Here is a 21765-nt window from a genome sequence, read left to right as displayed (position 1 = left end):
TCATAACCCAAACGGACACGTTGATGAATGTATGATGGAGGGAACAGGATCAGCAGGCCCCCAGCTGTGGAAAAGCTAGTATTTACACACAGACTCATGTCCCAGGCAGGGGAAAGTGGGGGCTGGGAGGGGTGTAGAGAGGGGAGGGTCAGTGGGGGCCAGACAGCCCAGAACAGGGCACCAGCTAGCTTAATTTGTGGATCTGTCTCGCAGAGTCTCAGGTCAAACAATATCTTAGAGAGCATTCGCCAGGCCGGAGACACGCTCATTGAAAAATGGACAGAGAATAGATGAGAGGCTGCTGCTGAGAGGATCATGATGATGATAATAATGATGATTGTAGTGGTGGTGACAGGGACTGTAGGCTAGCCTAGCACTGCTGTTCTAGATCTACACATGCATTATGTGTTGATGTGTGTTTGAATTCTCTGTCTCTCTAAGAGACATAATAGGAAAAGAGGGAAAGGGGGGAGGAGGGAGAGGTTTAGGGACCACTCCCTGTCTTCTATGGTGCCCTTCTTGCTCTGTCAGTGGGTAGATAAAGATAGATAGAGGGAAAGGCTGAGACTGCCCCCTCTCTCACTCTGTTGTTGGTAGCTGGCTGATTTATATCTTCCTCATAGGGCCGGGACCCCAGTTTTCATTCCAAGGTCACAGGGTTTCAACTTTGATTAGAATTGCAGCAAAACCACAGGAATTTGGGGCCAAGTCACCCCTTACTAAGTTAGAACTGAGCTTCCTGGCTATTATGTTTAAATGCAGAGTGGAGAGTTTTGAGAGTTTAGCTAGTGACATAGCTTGGGTAGTCAGCAGGTCAGTACATAGCTTGGGTAGTCAGCAGGTCAGTACATAGTTTGGGTAATCAGCAGGTCAGTACATAGCTTGGGTAGTCAGCAGGTCAGTACATAGCTTGGGTAGTCAGCAGGTCAGTACATAGCTTGGGTAGTCAGCAGGTCAGTACATAGTTTGGGTAGTCAGCAGGTCAGTACATAGCTTGGTTAGTCAGCAGGTCAGTACATAGCTTGGGTAGTCAGCAGGTCAGTACATAGCTTGGGTAGTCAGCAGGTCAGTACATAGCTTGGGTAGTCAGCAGGTCAGTACATAGCTTGGGTAGTCAGCAGGTCAGTACATAGCTTGGGTAGTCAGCAGGTCAGTACATAGCTTGGGTAGTGATCATCGCTCTCCCTGTGTTGTCGATGCACAAATAGCTCATTGCGAGAGTTTAGGCCTATCACATGCTTTCACTTTAGCTTGCAGATTTTTTTCCCCCATCCCTTTTGTGGAGTTGCTTATTTGAAGTCTGCTGGAAAATGTTATGAAAATGTACATGCTGCAGAACATTACAAGCATCCCCTTTGCATTATTCAAAGTAGTCTATGTGAAAAGGAAACGAAAATCTACTGTTCAGGTTCTTGGAGGTATTGATCTGTGAAAGCGTGTCATAGAATAAGCTAAGCCAGGGAGAGGTGGTACTAGGAATACGTCAGAATCAATGTGAGTTTGATGAGAGCAGACAGTCAGTGTGTGTTAGCCAGATCTCTGTGGAAGCGGGAGGGAAATGGGATCCCTCTGATGTGTCTGTCTGGTGAAATGGTTCACAGGTGTGCTGCTCTGGCGGTTTGGTTTGGTGAGGACAGATGGGTGCGGGTTGAGTTCTGACCGAGCTGAAATGACAGGTTAGAGGCCAGGCTGAACAAAGCATTCACAGGCAACACACAATAGGACTGTAACGTTACTGTGTGTAGCCTATTTCTACAGCCTCTGTTCTATTATTTCAAAACTTTGTTATGGGGACGATCAGAACGAGGAGCAATTTATTCAGATTATCTTAAATTAGTCCAAGTGTGCATGATTCCTCGATTGCTGAAAAATTCAGCACTGGCAACATTCAAGGCTGCAAGGACTACTCCCACTCTCAGTCAGATCTTGGAGGACAGCATGAGTTTTGGAGGACAACTCACGTTTTAACGTGAGTTGCTGCTAGTGTGCTCAGTATTTTGAGGGGGTGTTTGGCTGGGGATGTGCTGCTCAGTGCTGACAGCAGGCATTTCCGTATAGAGTGTTATGCATGTGTGAAGGCCTTTTTCCAGCAGGCAGTTCTGTTGTTGCTCTGTGTTTGCTGTCAGCTTGTGTAGAGCAGCTGCCTGTGGCTCTGACTCTGACAAGCAGGTCCTGCGCAGTTCATCCAGCTCTATCTGGATGCTGTGGTTTGTGTTGTGCTTAAGTATCGCAGATCTCTGCTTGCTATTTCTTCCATCTTTGATGAGACATTATCCCTGGATAGAGTAAATGGAACAGAATAAGAGCTGTTGTGAAGTTGTATTTGTTAAGCTATTCATTGTATAGTAATTTCTGGTTCATAAAGGCTCATTTTAATTGTGTCTTCCTCATGTAGTGAGAGACTCTATCGTCTCTGTCATGGATATGGTATGGGAGAATCTGACACAGCACATGCTTTGCTTTTCCCATGACTTCTGTGCAGCAGAGCGGCAGAACTTCGAGGTGGTAATCTTTCTCTGTGTGTTTTTTTGTGTTGCCTCCTCAGGCCTGGTTGCCTGGTGATTCCAGCAGCTCTCCTCCATGTCCCCTCCCTGCTCCATCCCCCCTTCCCCACCCCCAAATACCCCTCTGTTTGTTTGTGAGATGAGAAGCCGTTGGTCAGCTCAGACTCTACCCATGTGACACCAATGGACACCATCTGATGGGCAGATTGGAAGCCCGGTTTTGGGGGGATGTGTTTAGGGGGTGTGGGGGCTTCTGTAGCGACAGCTTTTGTGCTCTCGTAATCATGCCTCCCACCCCTCCCTCCCCTATCGTCCCACCCCAGCCCACCCCACCCCATCCCACCCCGCATACCAGCCTGTTTGGTAGTGGACATTGTCCAGGCCCTTAATCCTATTGTTTTGGATAATATCCCCCCCATACCCAGTCCATTTGGCATGGCACTCTTTGGAAGAAAAACAGACTGCGCCTTTATCACAGACAGGGTCTTCTAGCCTTTCATCATGGCATGTCACATTACACTCATGGAGCCAGGGCCCAATACTGTCCAATGATCCCACTGGGCACAGACGCCAATTCAACGTCTATTCCACATTGGTTCAGTGTAATTTTATTGAAATTATGTGGAAACAATGTTGATTCAACCAGTGTGTGACCAGTGGGATGTCTCCAACATTGTGTATAGACTACAGTCTACAATATTTAAAGGATTGTCATAGCAGGATGGGTACAGTACAGCACACGTTTTAACTGCCCACCCTCTTCTTTTCCTTTCAATGGGAGCTTTTCAAAGTGAAAAATTGATGGCCATTTTTAATGAAGGCTTTCATGTTCTCTGCCTTCTTTCCTCCACTTCAGAGAGAGATAGAGATGGGGGGAGAGAGAGAGAGAGAGAGAGAGAGAGAGGGAGAGAGAGAGAGAGAGAGAGAGAGAGAGGGGGAGAGGGAAAGAGAGGGAGAGAGAGGGAGAGAGAGAGAGAGGGGGGGGAGCGAGAGAGAGAGCATAGTTTAGTGTAGACATATAGATATAGATATATAGATAGATAGAGCGAGAGAGAGAGGGGGAGGGAGAGAGAGAGAGAGGGGGAGAGGGAGAGAGAGGGAGAGAGAGAGGGAGGGAGAGGGAGAGAGCATAGTTTAGTGTAGACATATAGATATATAGATAGATAGAGCGAGAGAGAGAGAGAGAGGGGGAGGGAGAGAGAGAGATGCATTGTGCACATGATGAAGTGAGGACTGGAAAAGCACTGGGCAGAGTTGCAGCAAGACTAGAGGGTGGTCTCATGCAGACCCATAATACTCTGGACTTACCCACACAACAGAGAGAGAGAGAGAGCCCACCGTGTAGAGTGACGGAGCGAGAGAGTATGGACCGTTCCCCTCTCGGTCACGGAAGGGAAGTGGAGCGTCGGCCGGCCGGCTGGCTGGCGGAGGGCTGGCAGCCCCTTCACAGATGGCTGCAGGTACAGCGACACACTTGGCTGATAACCAAAGGACTTCAAACGGCCAGATGTGCTGTCTGCGGCTGCCCCACTTCTGCTGGGAGCCAATGGGAGAGAGAAGGGACAGATACAATTCACAGTACAGAGAGAGACTGGGCCAATCAAGGGTATCAACAGGCATGGAAATGAAAATCACACATCTTTCTGTTCTGCTCTCTCTTTTCCCTCTCTCTCTTTTACTTTATCTTTCATCCTTTCTCTTTCTTTCTTTCTTTCTTTCTTTCTTTCTTTCTTTCTTTCTTTCTTTCTTTCTTTCTTTCTTTCTTTCTTTCTTTCTTTCTTTCTTTCTTTCTTTATCTTTTTTTTTCTCTCTCCTCTCTCTTCTTTTTCGTTTCTGCTGGATCACTGACTAGTCACCTACTGACTGTTGCTCAGTCTATCACTGACTAGTCACCTACTGACTGTTGCTCTGTCTATCACTGACTAGTCACCTACTTACTGTTGCTCTGTCTATCACTGACTAGTCACCTACTTACTGTTGCTCTGTCTATCACTGACTAGTCACCTACTTCCTGTTGCTCTGTCTATCACTGACTAGTCACCTACTTCCTGTTGCTCTGTCTATCACTGACTAGTCACCTACTTCCTGTTGCTCTGTCTATCACTGACTAGTCACCTACTTCCTGACTGTTGCTCAGTCTATCACTGACGTGTGAGTGGTCAACATCACCCTCAGAGACTCAGATGTTACTGGCTTTTTTTTGATGGTGTGATGGAGGGTAGAGGGAACACTGATACCAGATCACTGATTCAACTGGCCTCTGGTTCCTCCATTCGTGCTGACGTGAAAAGAAAAAGCAAAATAAAAGAATGTCCCCCAGGCCACAGTTCAGATACTTTCCCATATCTGACTTCATCCCATGATTATCTTTTTAGTCCATTTTGAAACTATAATAGCCTCATGCTTTCGTCACTGTCATAGCTGCCCAAAATAGAAAATAATGTAACATTATGTTCAAAGAAAAATGTGATTCTTCTGTTTTTTTTCTTTTACTTTTCATGCATCTTATTATATATTTTTTCTATCAATTTCTTTGATATCCAGTTGGCTATTATTATTTCAAGGCCCCATTCATGGCTACATAGACCAGGCTTTCAGTCCTTTAAAACGACTTTAAAACTGCTCTGCTTGGCTGCTCTTAGAACTGACCCTTCTTTTCAGAGCAACGGGGGGGTGGAGGGACACATGGGCCTCCGTGGTGCTCTCAGAGGTCGTGGGGGGTGCAGGGGAGGAGGAGGGGGGGTGCAGAATGGGTGCAGGGGTGCACCCGTCTCCTCTAACCTGTCTCCTCATATTGAGGATTAATGGCACACACACACACACACACACGCAAACACACGTGCAGGCACCCCTCGTCCTCCATGATGGGCTGTGGCAGCTGTGCACTCAGGCAGGGGCTAGCAAAAGCTCTGGATTTTCTGAGAAAGTGCCTCAGAAAAAGGGCAAGACCTGACCTTTAGATATATGAAAGCTTGTCCTCCATCTCCAGCGCTGCAGGACTGTTGTTTTTGCCTCGTTAGCTTCCTGAAATAGACAGAGTCAGGGAGTTGAGGCCTGGACTCCGCCCTAGAAGCTGATATGGTGACTATTGGCTTGTGTATTTGCAGATCTGGTTTCAAATACTATTTGAAATCATTTCAAATACTTTAGTTGGGCTTGATTGAGCTTGCCTGGAGCAATGGAACCAATAGAATAGTGTAAACCTCGCCAATCTTGCAGTCCAGGCAGGCTAAAGCAAACCCTCAAAGTATTTGAAAGATTTTATATTTGTACCCAAGTCTGGTTATTTGTGAGCATACTCACTGTAAATATCCTTAAAGTCCTTATGCTGCCTAGGCTGTGAACCAGACTGTGTGGAGAGCTGAGTTGGCTGGTTTCCCTCATTACCTCAGCAGCTATGTCACCAGACAGTCTCTGCCATGTTTAGTGCACATTGAGTTGAAAACTCTATACCCTCCTCAAATGTTATGTGTAATTCACGTGTGTTGGTGTGTTGGTGTGTTGGTGTGTTGGTGTGTGGCCCTGCCTGCTTGATATTAGTCTGTTGCTGTGGCCTCTCCTGGATTCTGTGAAGAAAGAGGGAGGGTCTTCCAGAGAGGAAGCTACTCCCCTGTTCAGAGAACCACCAGTTAGTTCACTGGAACAGGAACCCAGCTGCTAAATGACTCTGCACCATGGCCTTTTCCTTGTCTTAAGCTCTGTTTCAACCCACCCCCCCCCCCCCCCTGAAATATCATGCCCCTTGTCACCTGGGGAAGCATGTGTGCCATGATCTGACCCATCCCTAAGTTCTATGTGATAACAGAAACGAATAGGAGGAGGTGGAGTGAGACAAGGAATAAGGGAAGGAAAGGCTAACCACATGTGGGGATTGATTGTCCCCTCCATGACTGGCCTGGCTATCTCAGAGCAGAGCAGGGAGTGGGAGTAGCACCAGCTACTTATCATTATCAGACACATTGACTCAATGGCTTCCCTACAACACAGTCTGTCTGTCAGTCCAATCTGCACTCCACCAGAAAAGACCAGGCTAATAGGCCAGCTCACTTCCCAGAAAATGCTGTTGCTCAAAATCAAACATGTTTTGAAAACACCGTGCCTGCCTCTCTGCTGATTGGTCGCTGGGTGACTCATCGGGTATGACTGGTTCCTCTGTGGTCGGGGTTCACCGCCCGACGAGGCAGAGACGCAGGGGCAGGCTATGGGTGTCTGTCACTCAAAATACCTGCTGGGCTTTGTGGGCACACACACATATACATTCCTGGCATTGTGTTGAGACCAGGCTGGGCTGTACAGTGTCTCCACTGGGTGGGAGTTGTACAGGTGTAGCTCCATCAGTATGTTGGAGATTAGTGCAGAGCTGTTGACCCCTGGGTTCCTCCTTGGCACACCCATACTCCAGGAAATGCTCCTCCATAGTGGACTGGACTGGTTGGTGCTTCCTAATGTCTCTGAAACCACAACCTATTGACAGAATGCTATTCTAGCGGTCTCTCTCTCTCTCTCTCTCTCTCTCTCTCTCTCTCTCTCTCTCTCTCTCTCTCTCTCTTTCTCTCTCTCTCTCTCTCTCTCTCTCTCTCTCTCTCTCTCTCTCTCTCTCTCTCTCTCTGCCATCTTCAGCACAGTGACATGGAGGATTTAAAGCCTTCTCTGCTTATAATATTGGAAATGAAACAAGTGAAAAGCCATTAAAACACTTTCCCCATGATAATCATATTAGGGTAATACCAATGTGCCCCTTCGCAAATGCTATTACTATTTGTCTGCTCTCAGTACAACCCAGTTAATTTACAAAGGACAAAAGCAGATGTTCATTTATTTTCTCTTTGATTGTTTATTGCATTATTCCCTCTGTTTGGTATCTATGTCTTGTTCTATTAGTCTGTTGATTGTTTGGTCTGGGTCGATAATTACATTTCATTGGAAAATGTTAGACTGATCCACAATCTGATTATGGTCTATGACAGTTCATGTTTTTTTCAGAAATCTTTACATTATTGGTTGATCTTTAGAGTGAATTATGGCTGTAGATATGTTGTGTGTGTGTGTGTGTGTGTGTGCATGTGTGTCCTCAGTGTGTGTCTGTCTTAGGGGTTTGTAACCTGGCACAGCAGCCTTTGATCAGCTCTTGCAGCACTGCAAGAACTGCAAACATGCTTCCTCAACATGCACACACACAATTATATCACATGTGGTTAGTCTGCCTTGGTGACTGAATGTTTAGGCCTATGTATCTATAGATACAAACAATAACCTGCTGTCCTGCTGCTCATTAGGAGTGAGAGGGAGAGAGCATGCAGTGGAGAGAGGCCTGTTGGCTTGGTACTGTACATGGGTGATAAGCAGAGAGAAGAACGGCAGGCTGCTTATCAAGTGTGTGTCCCTGCATGGCCCCGCTGTGTTTGCCTGGTGACCTGAAGCAGTAGTCAAAAGAGAGTCGGTTGAGAGGGATGGAGGGGTTCAATGCCTAGTGTAGCAGCAATGTTATTCTCTCTCTCTCTCTCTCTCTCTCTCTCTCTCTCTCTCTCTCTCTCTCTCTCTCTCTCTCTCTCTCTCTCTCTCTCTCTCTCTCTCTCTCTCTCTCTCTCTCTCTCTCTCTCTCTCTCTCTCTCTCTCTCTCTCTCTCTCTCTCTCTCTCTCTCTCTCTCCTATGTGGTCCTCTGTAGCTCAGCTGGTAGAGCACGGCGCTTGTAACGCCAAGGTAGTGGGTTCGATCCCCGGGACCACCCATACACAAAAATGTATGCACGCATGACTGTAAGTCGCTTTGGATAAAAGCGTCTGCTAAATGGCGTATTATTATTCTACAATTTATTGAAATTTGTCTAATAAATAAACAGGCAGAGGTTAGGCTGTGGCAGAATGAAACCATGCCAAAGGTACCTCATAGAGTTGGCTTTTTATAGGGTCTGCATGTGAATAACAAGCTGTAATCTATTATCTAACAAGTGCTGAGCGGCTGCTTTGTTTTTAGTTTAGATGCGTGGTCATGGCCACCACTTAGGCCCTAGAATATTTGTTATTCATTATAAAGAAGATTTGGAATGCATTGGCTACAAGTGACCTTCTGGATTTTTGTTGTAGTGTGTGACACTGTTTGTTTGTGTGTGTGTGTGTGTGTGTGTGTGTATGGTAGCTAGTCCGCCAGCAGTAGTTAACTGTAGGTTGAACAGGAACTTTGTTGTGTACAGTGGCCTGCTAACTAGCTGTCCCTGGATGCCTCTCTGAGGAATTATTCTATAAATAAGCTGAGATGGGAGCTATAAAAGCAGACAGGGTGGTCAATAGTGGCCTGGAGTGGTGTGTGTTTATGTGAGACAGTGGGGGGAGCAACAGGCCCTAGCGCCCCCTCTAAGGACAGTTCCAGGCAGACAGACTCACAAGGCCAGGCTGAATGACATGGCTTACTGGCTCACTCCAAGCAGACAATATGTTCCTCTTCACCGGTGCATTCATTTTTACCTCCAGTCACCTGATAGTTTATTATGAGAGGCTGACTTGCTCTGTGCTGTTTATGGCACAGCAGAGTCTCTGCTATGGGACCTGAAGGACGGATGGACAGACGGACAGACAGATAGTCAGACACCCACCACGGTATCTCTCTCGCCTGGAAGGGGGGTGGATAGCGATGACCCTGATGCTGAGTGGAGTGGGCAGCAGAGAAGGGTAGGGGATGGAGGGGCTCTGCTCCCTCTCTCCTCTCACGCCACTGTCCCCATCAGAGCCAAGGGGAGATAATGCTTTGTCTCGACAGACAGAGGTCAAGTCATTAACTAGTGATCTGCCCCCCCATACGCTCTGATGATTCCTACAGATGCCTGAATGCCCTGGATCATCCTTGAGAGACAGACAGCCCTCAAATGGGCCTCTGGTGATCTCTTGCGGACCGCATCTGGACTCCTTGTCCATTCTGCTGAAGGGGATGGTTCAGTACCATTCAAGCAGTTGATGTGATATGCAAATAACTGTTATTTCTCATCTCTTTCTTATTATGGACAAAGAGTTACAGCTCTTACCTTGGACTTGTTTCTGCTACATTCACAGAGGGTTAGCCCTGTGAAGGGTCCCCTTATGACTGAGGAAGGGTCGTGCATTTGATTCCTCCTCTCTCCTCTAGAGAAGAGTGCCATGCTTTTTGGCACGTTGTCATGCACACCGCTATACAGGACCTAGTCAGTCAGTAACCAGATCAAGAGGTCCACCAGCCTTTATTTTTCCCGCCCTCGCTCCGCTCCCGCTCCCGCTCCCGCTCCCTCGCTCCCTCGCTCCCTCGCACACTCTTAGAAAAAAAGGTTATATCTAGAACCTACACGTTTATTTGGACTGCCCCATAGGAGAACCCTTTGAAGAACCCTTCTTGGTTCCAGTTAAAATGATTCCAAAAACGGTTCCATGTAGTTCCCCTGCCGAAGCACCCCTTTGGAACCCTTTTTTCTAAGAGAGCAGAATTGACTTGATCCTCCAAAAAAGCAGATTAATCTTTGAAAGGGGACATAATTCCCCCTGAAGACATTGAACATTACCATTTCAACATACTGCCTCTAAACAGGGGGAAATGCCACTGTGGTATGCTGCTTAATTGCAGTGCACTAAACACACCATGCTCTTTAAGGTATTTTAAATGGAGGGCCAGGCTACTCAAGGCATTCCAACATTGTAAACGTCAAACAATGGGCCCTTTACAGTTTTGTGTTTGGCAGAGTTCAGAAATTCAAATAAACTTCATGAGGGCATTTGGAGGCTTTGTAGACTACAATGTTGGTTTAAATATAAAAAGCCAACAAGTAACAACAACAAAAAGGGAGGTGGTTGTTAAGTGTTCAGGGTTCAGATTCTAAACAGTTTGAACTTAAGTGGCGATTCAATACAGTGATTCATGAGTTCTGACATTCCAGTGAAGTACTATTGTGCACATTGTTGCCTATGCATGTTGTTCAGAGATAACATTCCAGCCATTTGACCCCATACTGTTTGTTCATTTAAAAACGTATCTGTCTCTAAGTCAGTTACTCTTTATTCAACCCTCCAGTTGTGTTAACTGTAACGTTCCCAGCTCCCAGAGTTGCCCTAGTGAGTCATGGATACATTCAATTCCCCATGTTTCCTAAGTATTTCCTCAGAAAATATTTCAGTTCAGATTCCCAAGTATTTCCACAGAATATGTTTCAGTGCAGTTAGGCAAGTGGAGCCAAGTGTCCTAGCTGTCGCCTACATTTCCCCATGTGGCTCATGTTTGGATACTGATAACAGAACAGTAACCAACAGGAGTCAATGACTAATAACTAACGTCAGTTTGAGGAGAATTTCAGATGGTGCTGCTATGGAAAGAGCAGTTACAGTTTGAGCCTAAAGCCATAATCCCAAAGCTGCCTGGCCGATGCAGTTACTGTTGGTCATCCATAATCATGGTGCTATAATCCTGGAATGTTCCATCACCATCAGAACAGTAGGCCAATGCTCTGTAGTATCTTGTTATCCTCCCATAGGCTCCCAGTCAGTTCCACGCAGCAGCGGCAGCACCGCTGAAGGTGACTAGTGACTACGCCGACGGTGCCCAAATTATTTTGAGCGGTAAAGTCCCCAGCAAAGGAATCGGTAGGTAATCCAAGTGACATCTGGCCCTGGTGTCTTATGTGATTAGCAGAGTGCCTTGCTCCTAATAGCCCAGCGGACAGTCTTCATTACTCCATTACTCCCTCCATCCACACGTTGTTGCAAACTGGCTTGGTGGGTCTAAACCCTACAGCGGCCGTCCACACAGACCAGTACGGGGTGGGGGACAGAGAGGGGTGTCTAGGGCTATAGGTTAACCCTTATGCAAGACGAGGAGTTTGATTATGCTTGAGGCTAGCAAAAGCCCCTAGTAATATGCTTAAAGGGATAGTTTGGTGTTTCGTCAATGTAGCCCTTTATCTGCTTCTCCAGAGTCAGATGAACTCGTGGACACCATTGTTATGTACCTGCGTCCAGTATGTAGGAAGTTAGAGGTAGTTTCACGAGCCAATGCTAACTAACTTAGCACAAAGACTGGAAGTTGCCAAAATCCCCAACTATCCCTTTAATCAACTAGCCTACAGGTGTCAGCTTCGGTGTGCAGCATTACGTTTAAGACCAGATGACCATTATGATGACCAGTGTCCCTGGCTATAATGGGTCAGACAGACATTCGTTAGGAGGAAAGGGAGGAGGAAGAGGAGGAAGAGAGGAGATTTGCAGTGAATTAATAATCTATCAGAACTCAAAAGGCTAATAATGACAGAGTAACTAAGCATGTCTCCCCCCTCTGCTCCCTGGCCCCAACACACTCCTGAAGCATCATGGAACTCCTCCAAGACATTGGGGAAACGTTCTACTCATTAGCCCCTGGACCCCTGCACAACCTCTTCTCTTCAGAGTCACTGTGTTTAGTCATCTATAAGGATACAGGAAAGCAGGATTGGTTTTAGCATTAGGCTAGGGCTATGTCTGGTATAAACTGTACTCACTGTGTGCATGCATGGGTGTGTGTTAGGATTTTGAGTGTGTGTGTTTGTGGATTTTGTTTATGTTTACAAATTGCAATGTGAGTGTGAGTGAAGATGTACACAGGTAGTAGCTGTTAAATTTGTTAGTACACTAATTCGGGGTACATGGGAGACTGTAAATATAGCAGAAACAGGGCCTGAGTGGAAGCAAGCTTGTGCTGTAATAGTATTTTCAGTGCTACAACCATCAGTGCTAAAAACCCTGTTTGATCGTGTTATATTTGGGCCGTTGTTTGCTTCTGATGCAGCCGGTTCCCATGAGCTCAGTGTCTCGTAGTTTACCGCTTTTGATTGGTTGTCTTCAGGATCTGAGGTTAAGATGGAGTTGAAATGCTTCTCCGTGGTTTCAAAAGTCTCTCTCTCTCTCTCTCTCTCTCTCTCTCTCTCTCTATCTCTCTCTCTCTCTCTCTATCTATGCAGGGTCTGGGTTGTCATTTTGCGGAGGAAATTGCTATCATTCTTTCAAACTCACACAACTTTCGAAAGGCTCATTTTGGTGCACATTTAGGTATTCCTCTGATGATTCTCTTAGTTATTATTGGGTATTCGCAAGAGCTCTGTTTACATTAGTCCAGAAGGGAACAGACGAGAAATGGCATTTCCTCTGAATATATCAATGGTCTAAATAGTCACCATTCATACACGAAGTTCCTATTTAAACGTCATATATATCCTATAATGAAGCATGTCCCAATACTGTATATATTTTTAAAACATCTATGCACACATTTCTCTCTCTCTTGCCCTGAATAGCATACATGATACGTAATTATGAATAGCTGCCTTAAACTGTGAATTACCAATGTGATTCTAAGTGTACAGTGTACGTGTCAGTTGCGTGAGGCATTGATGTGTCAGCATGGGCCCTGACCTAAGCGCTCTTTATTTAAAGACGCCGCTCGTGTTTCAAGCACTATCTCACATTCCTACCTCTCACTTTCTGTCTCTCCCCCCTCCCTTTTCCCCCTCCCCTCCTTTTTTCCAGGTATGGCCTCGCAAGTGCAAGTCTTTTCCCCTCACACTCTCCAGTCAAGTGCCTTCTTTAGCGTGAAGAAGCTGAAGGTGGAGCAGAGTTCATACTGGGATATGACAGGGTACGGCACGCACAGCAAAGTTGTCTACAGCCAGAACAGCAAGCAGCAAGTGTCCCACGCCACCCCTCTTGGCATCAACTCCTCTCTGCCCTACGAGCAGCCTGCACTCATCTTGCCGTCTAGCACGGGGCACATCGTGGTCGCTTCGGCCAGCAGTACCTCGGGCACCGCAGGGCATCTGGGGCCTCTGTTGGGCGTTAGCGGTAGCGGCGGTGGAGGCAGTAGCAGTAGCGGAGGAGGAAGTGGTGGAGCGGTCCACAACCTGACCCGTCGCAGCACTGTCAGCCTGCTGGACACCTACCAGCGATGTGGGCTTAAGCGCAAGAGTGAGGAGCTCGACAACAGCAGTGTGACGATCATCGAGGAGCACTGCAGCGGCACAACGATGATCCAGAACGCAGCCAGTGGGGCCGCTGTGGCTGCAGCCACGGCAACGGCAACATCGACAGCCACCTCCAAGAACAGTGGTTCCAACAACGAAGGGGACTACCAGTTGGTGCAGCACGAGGTGGTCTGCTCTATGACCAACACCTACGAGGTGCTAGAGTTCTTGGGCAGAGGCACCTTCGGCCAGGTGGTCAAGTGCTGGAAGAGGGGCACCAACGAGATTGTTGCCATCAAGATCTTGAAGAACCACCCGTCATACGCGCGCCAGGGCCAGATCGAAGTGAGCATTCTGGCCCGGTTGAGCACGGAGAGTGCAGACGACTACAACTTTGTGCGTGCCTACGAGTGCTTCCAGCACAAGAACCACACGTGCCTGGTGTTCGAGATGCTGGAGCAGAACCTGTACGACTTCCTCAAGCAGAACAAATTCAGTCCACTGCCGTTGAAGTACATCAGACCGGTCTTGCAGCAGGTGGCCACAGCCCTGATGAAGCTCAAGAGCCTGGGCCTGATTCACGCTGACCTAAAGCCGGAGAATATCATGCTGGTGGACCCCTCCAGGCAGCCCTACCGCGTCAAGGTCATTGACTTTGGCTCGGCCAGCCACGTGTCCAAAGCTGTGTGCTCCACCTACCTGCAGTCCAGATACTACAGGTAAGAGCAGTTTCTTTCACCATGATTTAATCAGGAAATCCCATTGAGGTTTCCCAAGAGAGACCTGGCAGTTGGTTTGATAAAAAATAGGGTTTGATAAGGTTTAGATGGGACAGCTTTGTGCCAGTCTTATGAGGTGTAGTTGGTTAGGGTCTCTCTCTCTCTTCCTCTAGCTCTCTCTCTCTCTCTCTCTCTCTCTCCCTTTAGCTCTCTCTCTCTCTCTCTCTCTCTCTCTCTCTCTCTCTCTCTCTCTCTCTCTCTCTCTCTCTCTCTCTCTCTCTCTCTCTCTCCCTCTAGCTCTCTCTCTCTCTCCCTCTAGCTCTCTCTCTCTCTCTCTCTCCCTCTAGCTCTCTCTCTCTCTCTCTCTCTCTCTCTCTCTCTCTCTCTCTCTCTCTCTCTCTCTCTCTCTCTCTCTCTCCCTCTAGCTCTCTCTCTCTCTCTCCCTCTAGCTCTCTCTCTCTCCCTCTAGCTCTCTCTCTCTCTCTCTCTCCCTCTAGCTCTCTCTCTCTCTCTCTCTCTCTCTCTCTCCCTCTCTCTCCCTCTAGCTCTCTACCCCTCTCTCTCTCTCTCTCCCTCTAGCTCTCTACCTCTCTCTCTCTCCCCCTCTCTACCTCTCTCTCTCTCTCTCCCTCTAGCTCTCTACCTCTCTCTCTCTCTCCCTCTAGCTCTCTACCTCTCTCTCTCTCCCTCTCTACCTCTCTCTCTCTCCTCAGTGTTAACCCTCCCCCTTTCCGCTGTGAGATGGGGGGACAGTAAAACCTCCAAGGCTTGCTGAGAAACCAGCTGCTTATCGTGTTTAATATGATAAAACAACCATGTTGTGGTGCTGCTTTGAAGATTAGGAAGGCAAGTCTGTTGAGTAGTGTGCTGCTTTACAGCGTGGTGGTCACAGCGCCACAATGACAGCACCAGGGAAATATTTGCCGCAGAGACATTTTCCCTCAAAGACCAGTTTCTGATAATATTTTTTTTGAAGTTGTGTTATTAGAAAAACAAGCCAGAGAAACCCCTCATTGAAGAGGGACTGTAAACATGTAGAGGGACTGTAAACATGCTCCCGGACCGCTCCCCCCGCCCCACCAAGGCTGATGGAGATGTGGGGTCAGGCTGAGTTCTACATCCCTGTAATCCACACCAGCGGGTCCAGCATTAGAAACAGATGACTCGCTGGGTAGGGCTTTCTTCTCCCCTACTTCTTAAAGTATGTTTTGCCTATAGCAAACTCCGCTGTTTGGGTTACACAGCGTTGGGGGGGAGAGAGAAGTCTAATACTGATCACACAGAGAGCAGCTTTGTTGCTGCTTAGGCACTGCCTAGTCTGGGGAGAGCAGGTGTGAGGCACATATACACACACACACTCTGCAGAGAGGTGATTATGTTGATAATGGGTTGGTGTGGGATGTTTATTTTATATAGTAGATCATTGTTTTCTGCAGCCTATGAAGATGATAAAGGAAGGTGTTTCGACTTGAAAGTGACTTAGAGTAATTGATATCAACCTGAATGTGTGTAATTTAAAAAGCTTGTTCTGGAATTATCTCACATAAGACCATATGAGATTAATTTATATAGAGTGCTGTGCCTCCATTTAATTTGAAATGTAAATTAGGTTAAGAAGAAAAAACCCTCTCATCATAATTTAACACTGTATGTGTCCCAACAGTCTCTTTAGTTGGAGAACGAGGTAGAGATAACCGAAATATGCAAATGGTAAAACACTATCTCCCTCTACTCTACCCATCTCATCTTAAATAGAAGCTTAGTAGCCAATGATGAATATGTAGGCTTTGTCTATGCTAGTAGGCCATCTTAAATAGTAGCCTTCAGAAATTATTCACACCCCTACTTTTTCCACATTTTGTTGTGTTACAGTCTGAATTTTAAATGGATTAAATTGAGATTTTGTGTCACTGATCTACACACAATACCCAATAATGTTAAAGTGGAATTTTGTATGTAGAACATTTTAGAAATCAATTAAAAAATGTAACGCTGAAATGTCTTGAGTCAATAAGTATTCAACCCCTTTTTTATGGCAAGCCTAAATCAATTCAGGAGTAAAAATGTGCTTAACAAATCACATGATAAGTTGCATGGACTCATTCTGTGTTCAATAATAGTGGTTAACATGATCTCTGTACCCCACACATACAATTATCTGTAAGGTCCCTCAATTGAGTAATGAATTTCAAGCACAGATTCAACCACAAAGACCAGGGAGGTTTTTCAATTCCTCGCAAAGAAGGGCACCGATTGGTAGATATGTAAAAAAAAAAAAAAACAGACGCTGAATATCCCTTTGAGCATGGTGATGTTATTCTTTAGGGATTGGATTGTGTATCAATACACCCAGTCACTACAAAGATACAGGCATCCTTCTTAACTCAGTTGCCGAAAAGGAAGGAAACTGCTCAGGGATTTCACCATGAGGCCAATGGTGATTTTAAAACAGTTACAGAGTTTAATGGTTGCGATATGAGAAAACTGAGGATGGATCAACTCATTGTAGTTACTCAACAATACTAACCGAAATGACAGAGTGAAAAGAAGGAAGCCTGTACAGAATACAAATATTCCAAAACATGCATCCTGTTTTGCAACAAGGCACTTACAGTTTTGTTTTATTGCTAACAAGCATTGTTCAATACTGCGAATACTCTACAGTGCCTTGCAAAAGTATTCATCCCCCTTGGTGTTTTTCCTATTTTGTTGCATTACATCCTGTAATTTAAATGTATTTTTATTTGGATTTCATGTAATGGGCATACACAAAATAGTCCCAAATTGGTGAAGTGAAATGAAATGAAAAAAAACTTTAAATTCTAAAAAATAAATAATGGAAAAATGGTGGGATATATATTCATCCCCTTTGCTATGAATCCCCTAAATAAGATCTGGTGCAAACAATTACCTTCAGAAGTCACATAATTAGTTAAATAAAGTCCACCTGTGTGCAATCTAAGTGTCACATGATCTCAGTGTATATACACCTGTTCTGAAAGGCCCCAGAGTCTGCAACACCACTAAGCAAGGGGCACCACCAAGCAAGTGGCACCATGAAGACCAAGGAGCTCTCCAAACAGGTCAAAGTTGTGGAGAAGTATAGATCAGGGTTGGGTTATAAAACAATATCTGAAACTTTGAACATCCCACGGAGCACCATTAAATCCATTATTAAAAAATGGAACGAATATGGCACCACAACAAACCTGCCAAGAGAGGGCCGCCCACCAAAACTCACGGACCAGGCAAGGAGGGCATTAATCAGAGAGGCAACAAAGAGACCAAAGATAACCCTGAAGGAGCTGCAAAGCTCCACAGCGGAGATTGGAGTATCTGTCCATAGGACCACTTTAAGCCGTACACTCCACAGAGCTGGGCTTTACGGAAGAGTGGCCAGAAAAAAGCCATTGCTTAAAGAAAAAAATATGCAAACACATTTGGTGTTCGCCAAAAGGCATGTGGGAGACTCCCCAAACATATGGAAGAAGGTACTCTGGTCAGATGAGACTAAAATTGAGCTTTTTGGCCATCAAGGAAAACGCTATGTCTGCCGCAAACCCAACACCTCTCATCACCCCGAGAACACCATCCCCACAGTGAAGCATGGTGGTGGCAGCATCATGCTGTGGGGATGTTTTTCATCGACAGGGACTGGGAAACTGGTCAGAATTGAAGGAATGATCGATGGTGCTAAATACAGGAAAATTCTTGAGGGAAACCTGTTTCAGTCTTTCAGAGATTTGAGACTGGGACGGAGGTTCACCTTCCAGCAGGACAATGACCCTAAGCATACTGCTAAAGCAGTAAAGGGAAACATTTAAATGTCTTGGAATGGCCTAGTCAAAGCCCAGACCTCAATCCAATTGAGAATCTGTGGTATGACTTAAATATTGCTGTACACCAGCGGAACCCATCCAACTTGAAGGAGCTGGAGCAGTTTTGCCTTGAAGAATGGGCAAAAATCCCAGTGGCTAGATGTGCCAAGCTTATAGAGACATACCCCAAGAGACTTTCAGCTGTAATTGCTGCAAAAGGTGGCTCTACAAAGTATTGACTTTGGGGGGGTGAATAGTTATGCACGCTCAAGTTCTGTTTTTTTGTCTTATTTCTTGTTTGTTTAACAACAACAAATATTTTGCATCTTCAAAGTGGTAGGCATGTTGTGTAAATCAAATGATACAAACCCCCCCAAAAAACATTTTTATTCCAGGTTGTAAGGCAACAAAATTGGAAAAATGCCAAGGGGAGTGAATACTTTCGCAAGCCACTGTATCCGTGGTGTAAGACGACTGAGGGGAAGACCCAGAGTTGTAGTGTCAGATGAGATTAGGTCTACAATCATTGATCATGTTGTCAATCATGGTCTATCAATGAGAGATGCTGGTCTCAGAGTGCAGCCAAATTTGCAACGCTCAACTGTGTCATCTATTATAAGAACCTTCCAGCAAACTAACAAGTAAGATATACATTCTGCATGGGCATCTAACTGTACTGAATATTACTGTAGAGTAGTGAATCGAGCAAAAGCTCTCCGAACCACTTGTGTGTAATTTTATTTCTGTTTTAGAACCCAACGGTTACCAAATGGAGGGGGGAGAGGTAGGATTTTCTCTGCTCAGCAGGAAGCTGTAATTGTTGACATGGTCATTAGCAACAATGCCATAAAACTCTGAGAAATTCAAGTGAGAGTGTTGGCAGACAATAATACATTTCAAAATGTTGAAAGTGTAAGCGCGACAACCATTGCTAGAGTCTTGACAAAGCATCATATCAGAATGAAGCAGGTGTACACTGTTCCCTTTGAGAGGAACTCTGATCGTGTCAAGGAACTACGGTACCAATATGTCCAGGTAAGATGTCTATATCCTGTAATACAGTACAGTTTTTACTGTAAACAAAACCCACCAGAGCGCTGCACACTCAGCAGTGATTTCAGTTACAGTATACTGTAATGTAAACTACTGTTATAGAATAACTGTTATGTTGCCCTGTGGATATACAATATTTTAGAGTGTCATGGAGCTTGAAGCCAGGCCAACACCCCACATGTTCATCTTTGTGGATGAGGCTGGTTTTAACATGGCCAAAACATGCCGACATTAAAGGAATGTGATTGGGAAAAGAGCAACAGTGAATGTCCCGGGCCAGAGGTGCCAACATCACAATGTGTGCCGCAATATCCTCTGAAGGATTGCTGTTACATAAACCACTAATTGGGCCATACAACACAGAACGCCTCATTTCATTCATGGATGACCTCTATGGAAGGCTTTTGCCAGGTGAAGAAAGAGGGCAAGTCAGAAGAAATATGGAAACCTGTTTGGAGAGCTCCTTGGTCTTCATGGGGCCACTTGCTTGGTGGTGTCCCTTGCTTAGTGGTGTTGCAGACTCTGGGGCCTTTCAGAACAGGTGTATATATACTGAGATCATGTGACAGATCATGTATTTAACTAATTATGTGACTTCTGAAGGTAATTGGTTGCACCAGATCTTATTTAGGGGCTTCATAGCAAAGGGGATGAATACAAATGCACGCACCACTTTTCTGTTATTTATTTTTTAGAATTTCTTGAAACAAGTTATTTTTTTCATTCCACTTCACCAATTTTGACTATTTTGTGTATGTCCATTACATGAAATCCAAATAAAAATCCATTTAAATTACAGGTTCTAATGCAACAAAATAGGAAAAACGCCAAGGGGGATGAATACTTTTGCAAGGCACTGTATGTAATCCTCTGCCTCTCCCGGCAACTCTTCCACCTCTGTAAGCCACTACATGATCTCTGGCTGGGTCCATGTTTATGTAAAATATATTCCAAAGATGTCCCCTTTTGTAGCTATGGTAATGACATAAAAATGGAAAGAACCTGTGTTGGTCTTCAGTTACGTAATGTAGAATGAAAATCAGCTGTGAATAATTAAGAGTTATTATTATTATTTTATTATTAGAATTTATATTTTGCTTTTACTGTAGCAATGTAAAAAAAATTGCAGTCTAATTCAATTTTCAGTGGTTTTTGAACTTGAGTTTAACAGTTTGATAAGGGTATCTTAACATTTGCAAAATGTAGATACATAGTTTTGTTGGTAAATGTGTTTTTGTGAGACAAATATTTATGTGATTTGAAAGATATTGTCATTGAATGCATTTTGTGTCATAGCAATGACAAATGATCCACAGGTTGCCACATAGAGTGTTGTTGTGATACAGTGGGGGAAAAAAGTATTTAGTCAGCCACCAATTGTGCAAGTTCTCCCACTTAAAAAGATGAGAGAAGCCTGTAATTTTCATCGTAGGTACATGTCAACTATGACAGACAAAATGAGAAAAAATAATCCAGAAAATCACATTGTAGGATTTTTAATGAATTTATTTGCAAATTATGGTGGAAAATAAGTATTTGGTCAATAACAAAAGTTTCTCAATACTTTGTTATATACCCTTTGTTGGCAATGACACAGGTCAAACGTTTTCTGTAAGTCTTCACAAGGTTTTCACACACTGTTGCTGGTATTTGCTGTTGCTGTTGCGCCCATTCCTCCATGCAGATCTCCTCTAGAGCAGTGATGTTTTGGGGCTGTCGCTGGGCAACACAGACTTTCAACTCCCTCCAAAGATTTTCTATGGGGTTGAGATCTGGAGACTGGCTAGGCCACTCCAGGACCTTGAAATGCTTCTTACGAAGCCACTCCTTCGTTGCCCGGGCGGTGTGTTTGGGAACATTGTCATGCTGAAAGACCCAGCCACGTTTCATCTTCAATGCCCTTGCTGATGGAAGGAGGTTTTCACTCAAAATCTCACGATACATGGCCCCATTCATTCTTTCCTTTACACGGATCAGTCGTCCTGGTCCCTTTGCAGAAAAACAGCCCCAAAGCATGATGTTTCCACCCCCATGCTTCACAGTAGGTATGGTGAACTTTGGATGCAACTCAGCATTCTTTGTCCTCCAAACACGACGAGTTGAGTGTTTACCAAAAAGTTATATTTTGGTTTCATCTGACCATATGACATTCTCCCAATCCTCTTCTGGATCATCCAAATGCACTCTAGCAAACTTCAGACGGGCCTGGACATGTACTGGCTTAAGCAGGGGGACACGTCTGGCACTGCAGGATTTGAGTCCCTGGCGGCGTAGTGTGTTACTGATGGTAGGCTTTGTTACTTTGGTCCCAGCTCTCTGCAGGTCATTCACTAGGTCTCCCCGTGTGGTTCTGGGATTTTTGCTCACCCTTCTTGTGATCATTTTGACCCCACGGGGTGAGATCTTGCGTGGAGCCCCAGATCGAGGGAGATTATCAGTGGTCTTGTATGTCTTCCATTTCCTAATAATTGCTCCCACAGTTGATTTCTTCAAACCAAGCTGCTTACCTATTGCAGATTCAGTCTTCCCAGCCTGGTGCAGGTCTACAATTTTGTTTCTGGTGTCCTTTGACAGCTCTTTGGTCTTAGCCATAGTGGAGTTTGGAGTGTGACTGTTTGAGGTTGTGGACAGGTGTCTTTTATACTGATAACAAGTTCAAACAGGTGCCATTAATACAGGTAACGAGTGGAGGACAGAGGAGCCTCTTAAAGAAGAAGTTACAGGTCTGTGA

At 45.3% G+C, this 21765-nt stretch overlaps 1 protein-coding gene across 7 annotated transcripts in view; it reads left to right on the top strand.

The window, feature by feature from the left end:
• The window catches only part of LOC311137065 (homeodomain-interacting protein kinase 2-like), a 96856-nt gene that overhangs the window by 2705 nt on the left and 72386 nt on the right, over positions 1 to 21765 (top strand). For all 7 annotated transcript variants that reach the window (XM_084171394.1, XM_084171393.1, XM_084171391.1 and 4 more), the window contains exon 2: positions 13014 to 14163. In XM_084171394.1, coding sequence (XP_084027520.1) covers positions 13014 to 14163 — 1150 coding nt within the window. The remainder of the gene's footprint in view (positions 1 to 13013; positions 14164 to 21765) is intronic.

The sequence above is a fragment of the Coregonus lavaretus genome (assembly GCF_964263955.1).
Source record: "Coregonus lavaretus genome assembly, chromosome: 11".
In the NCBI taxonomy this organism is placed as follows: Eukaryota; Metazoa; Chordata; class Actinopteri; order Salmoniformes; family Salmonidae; genus Coregonus; species Coregonus lavaretus.
The sequence above is the reverse complement of the archived record's forward strand: the minus strand, read 5'-3'. Positions and strand labels throughout refer to the sequence as shown.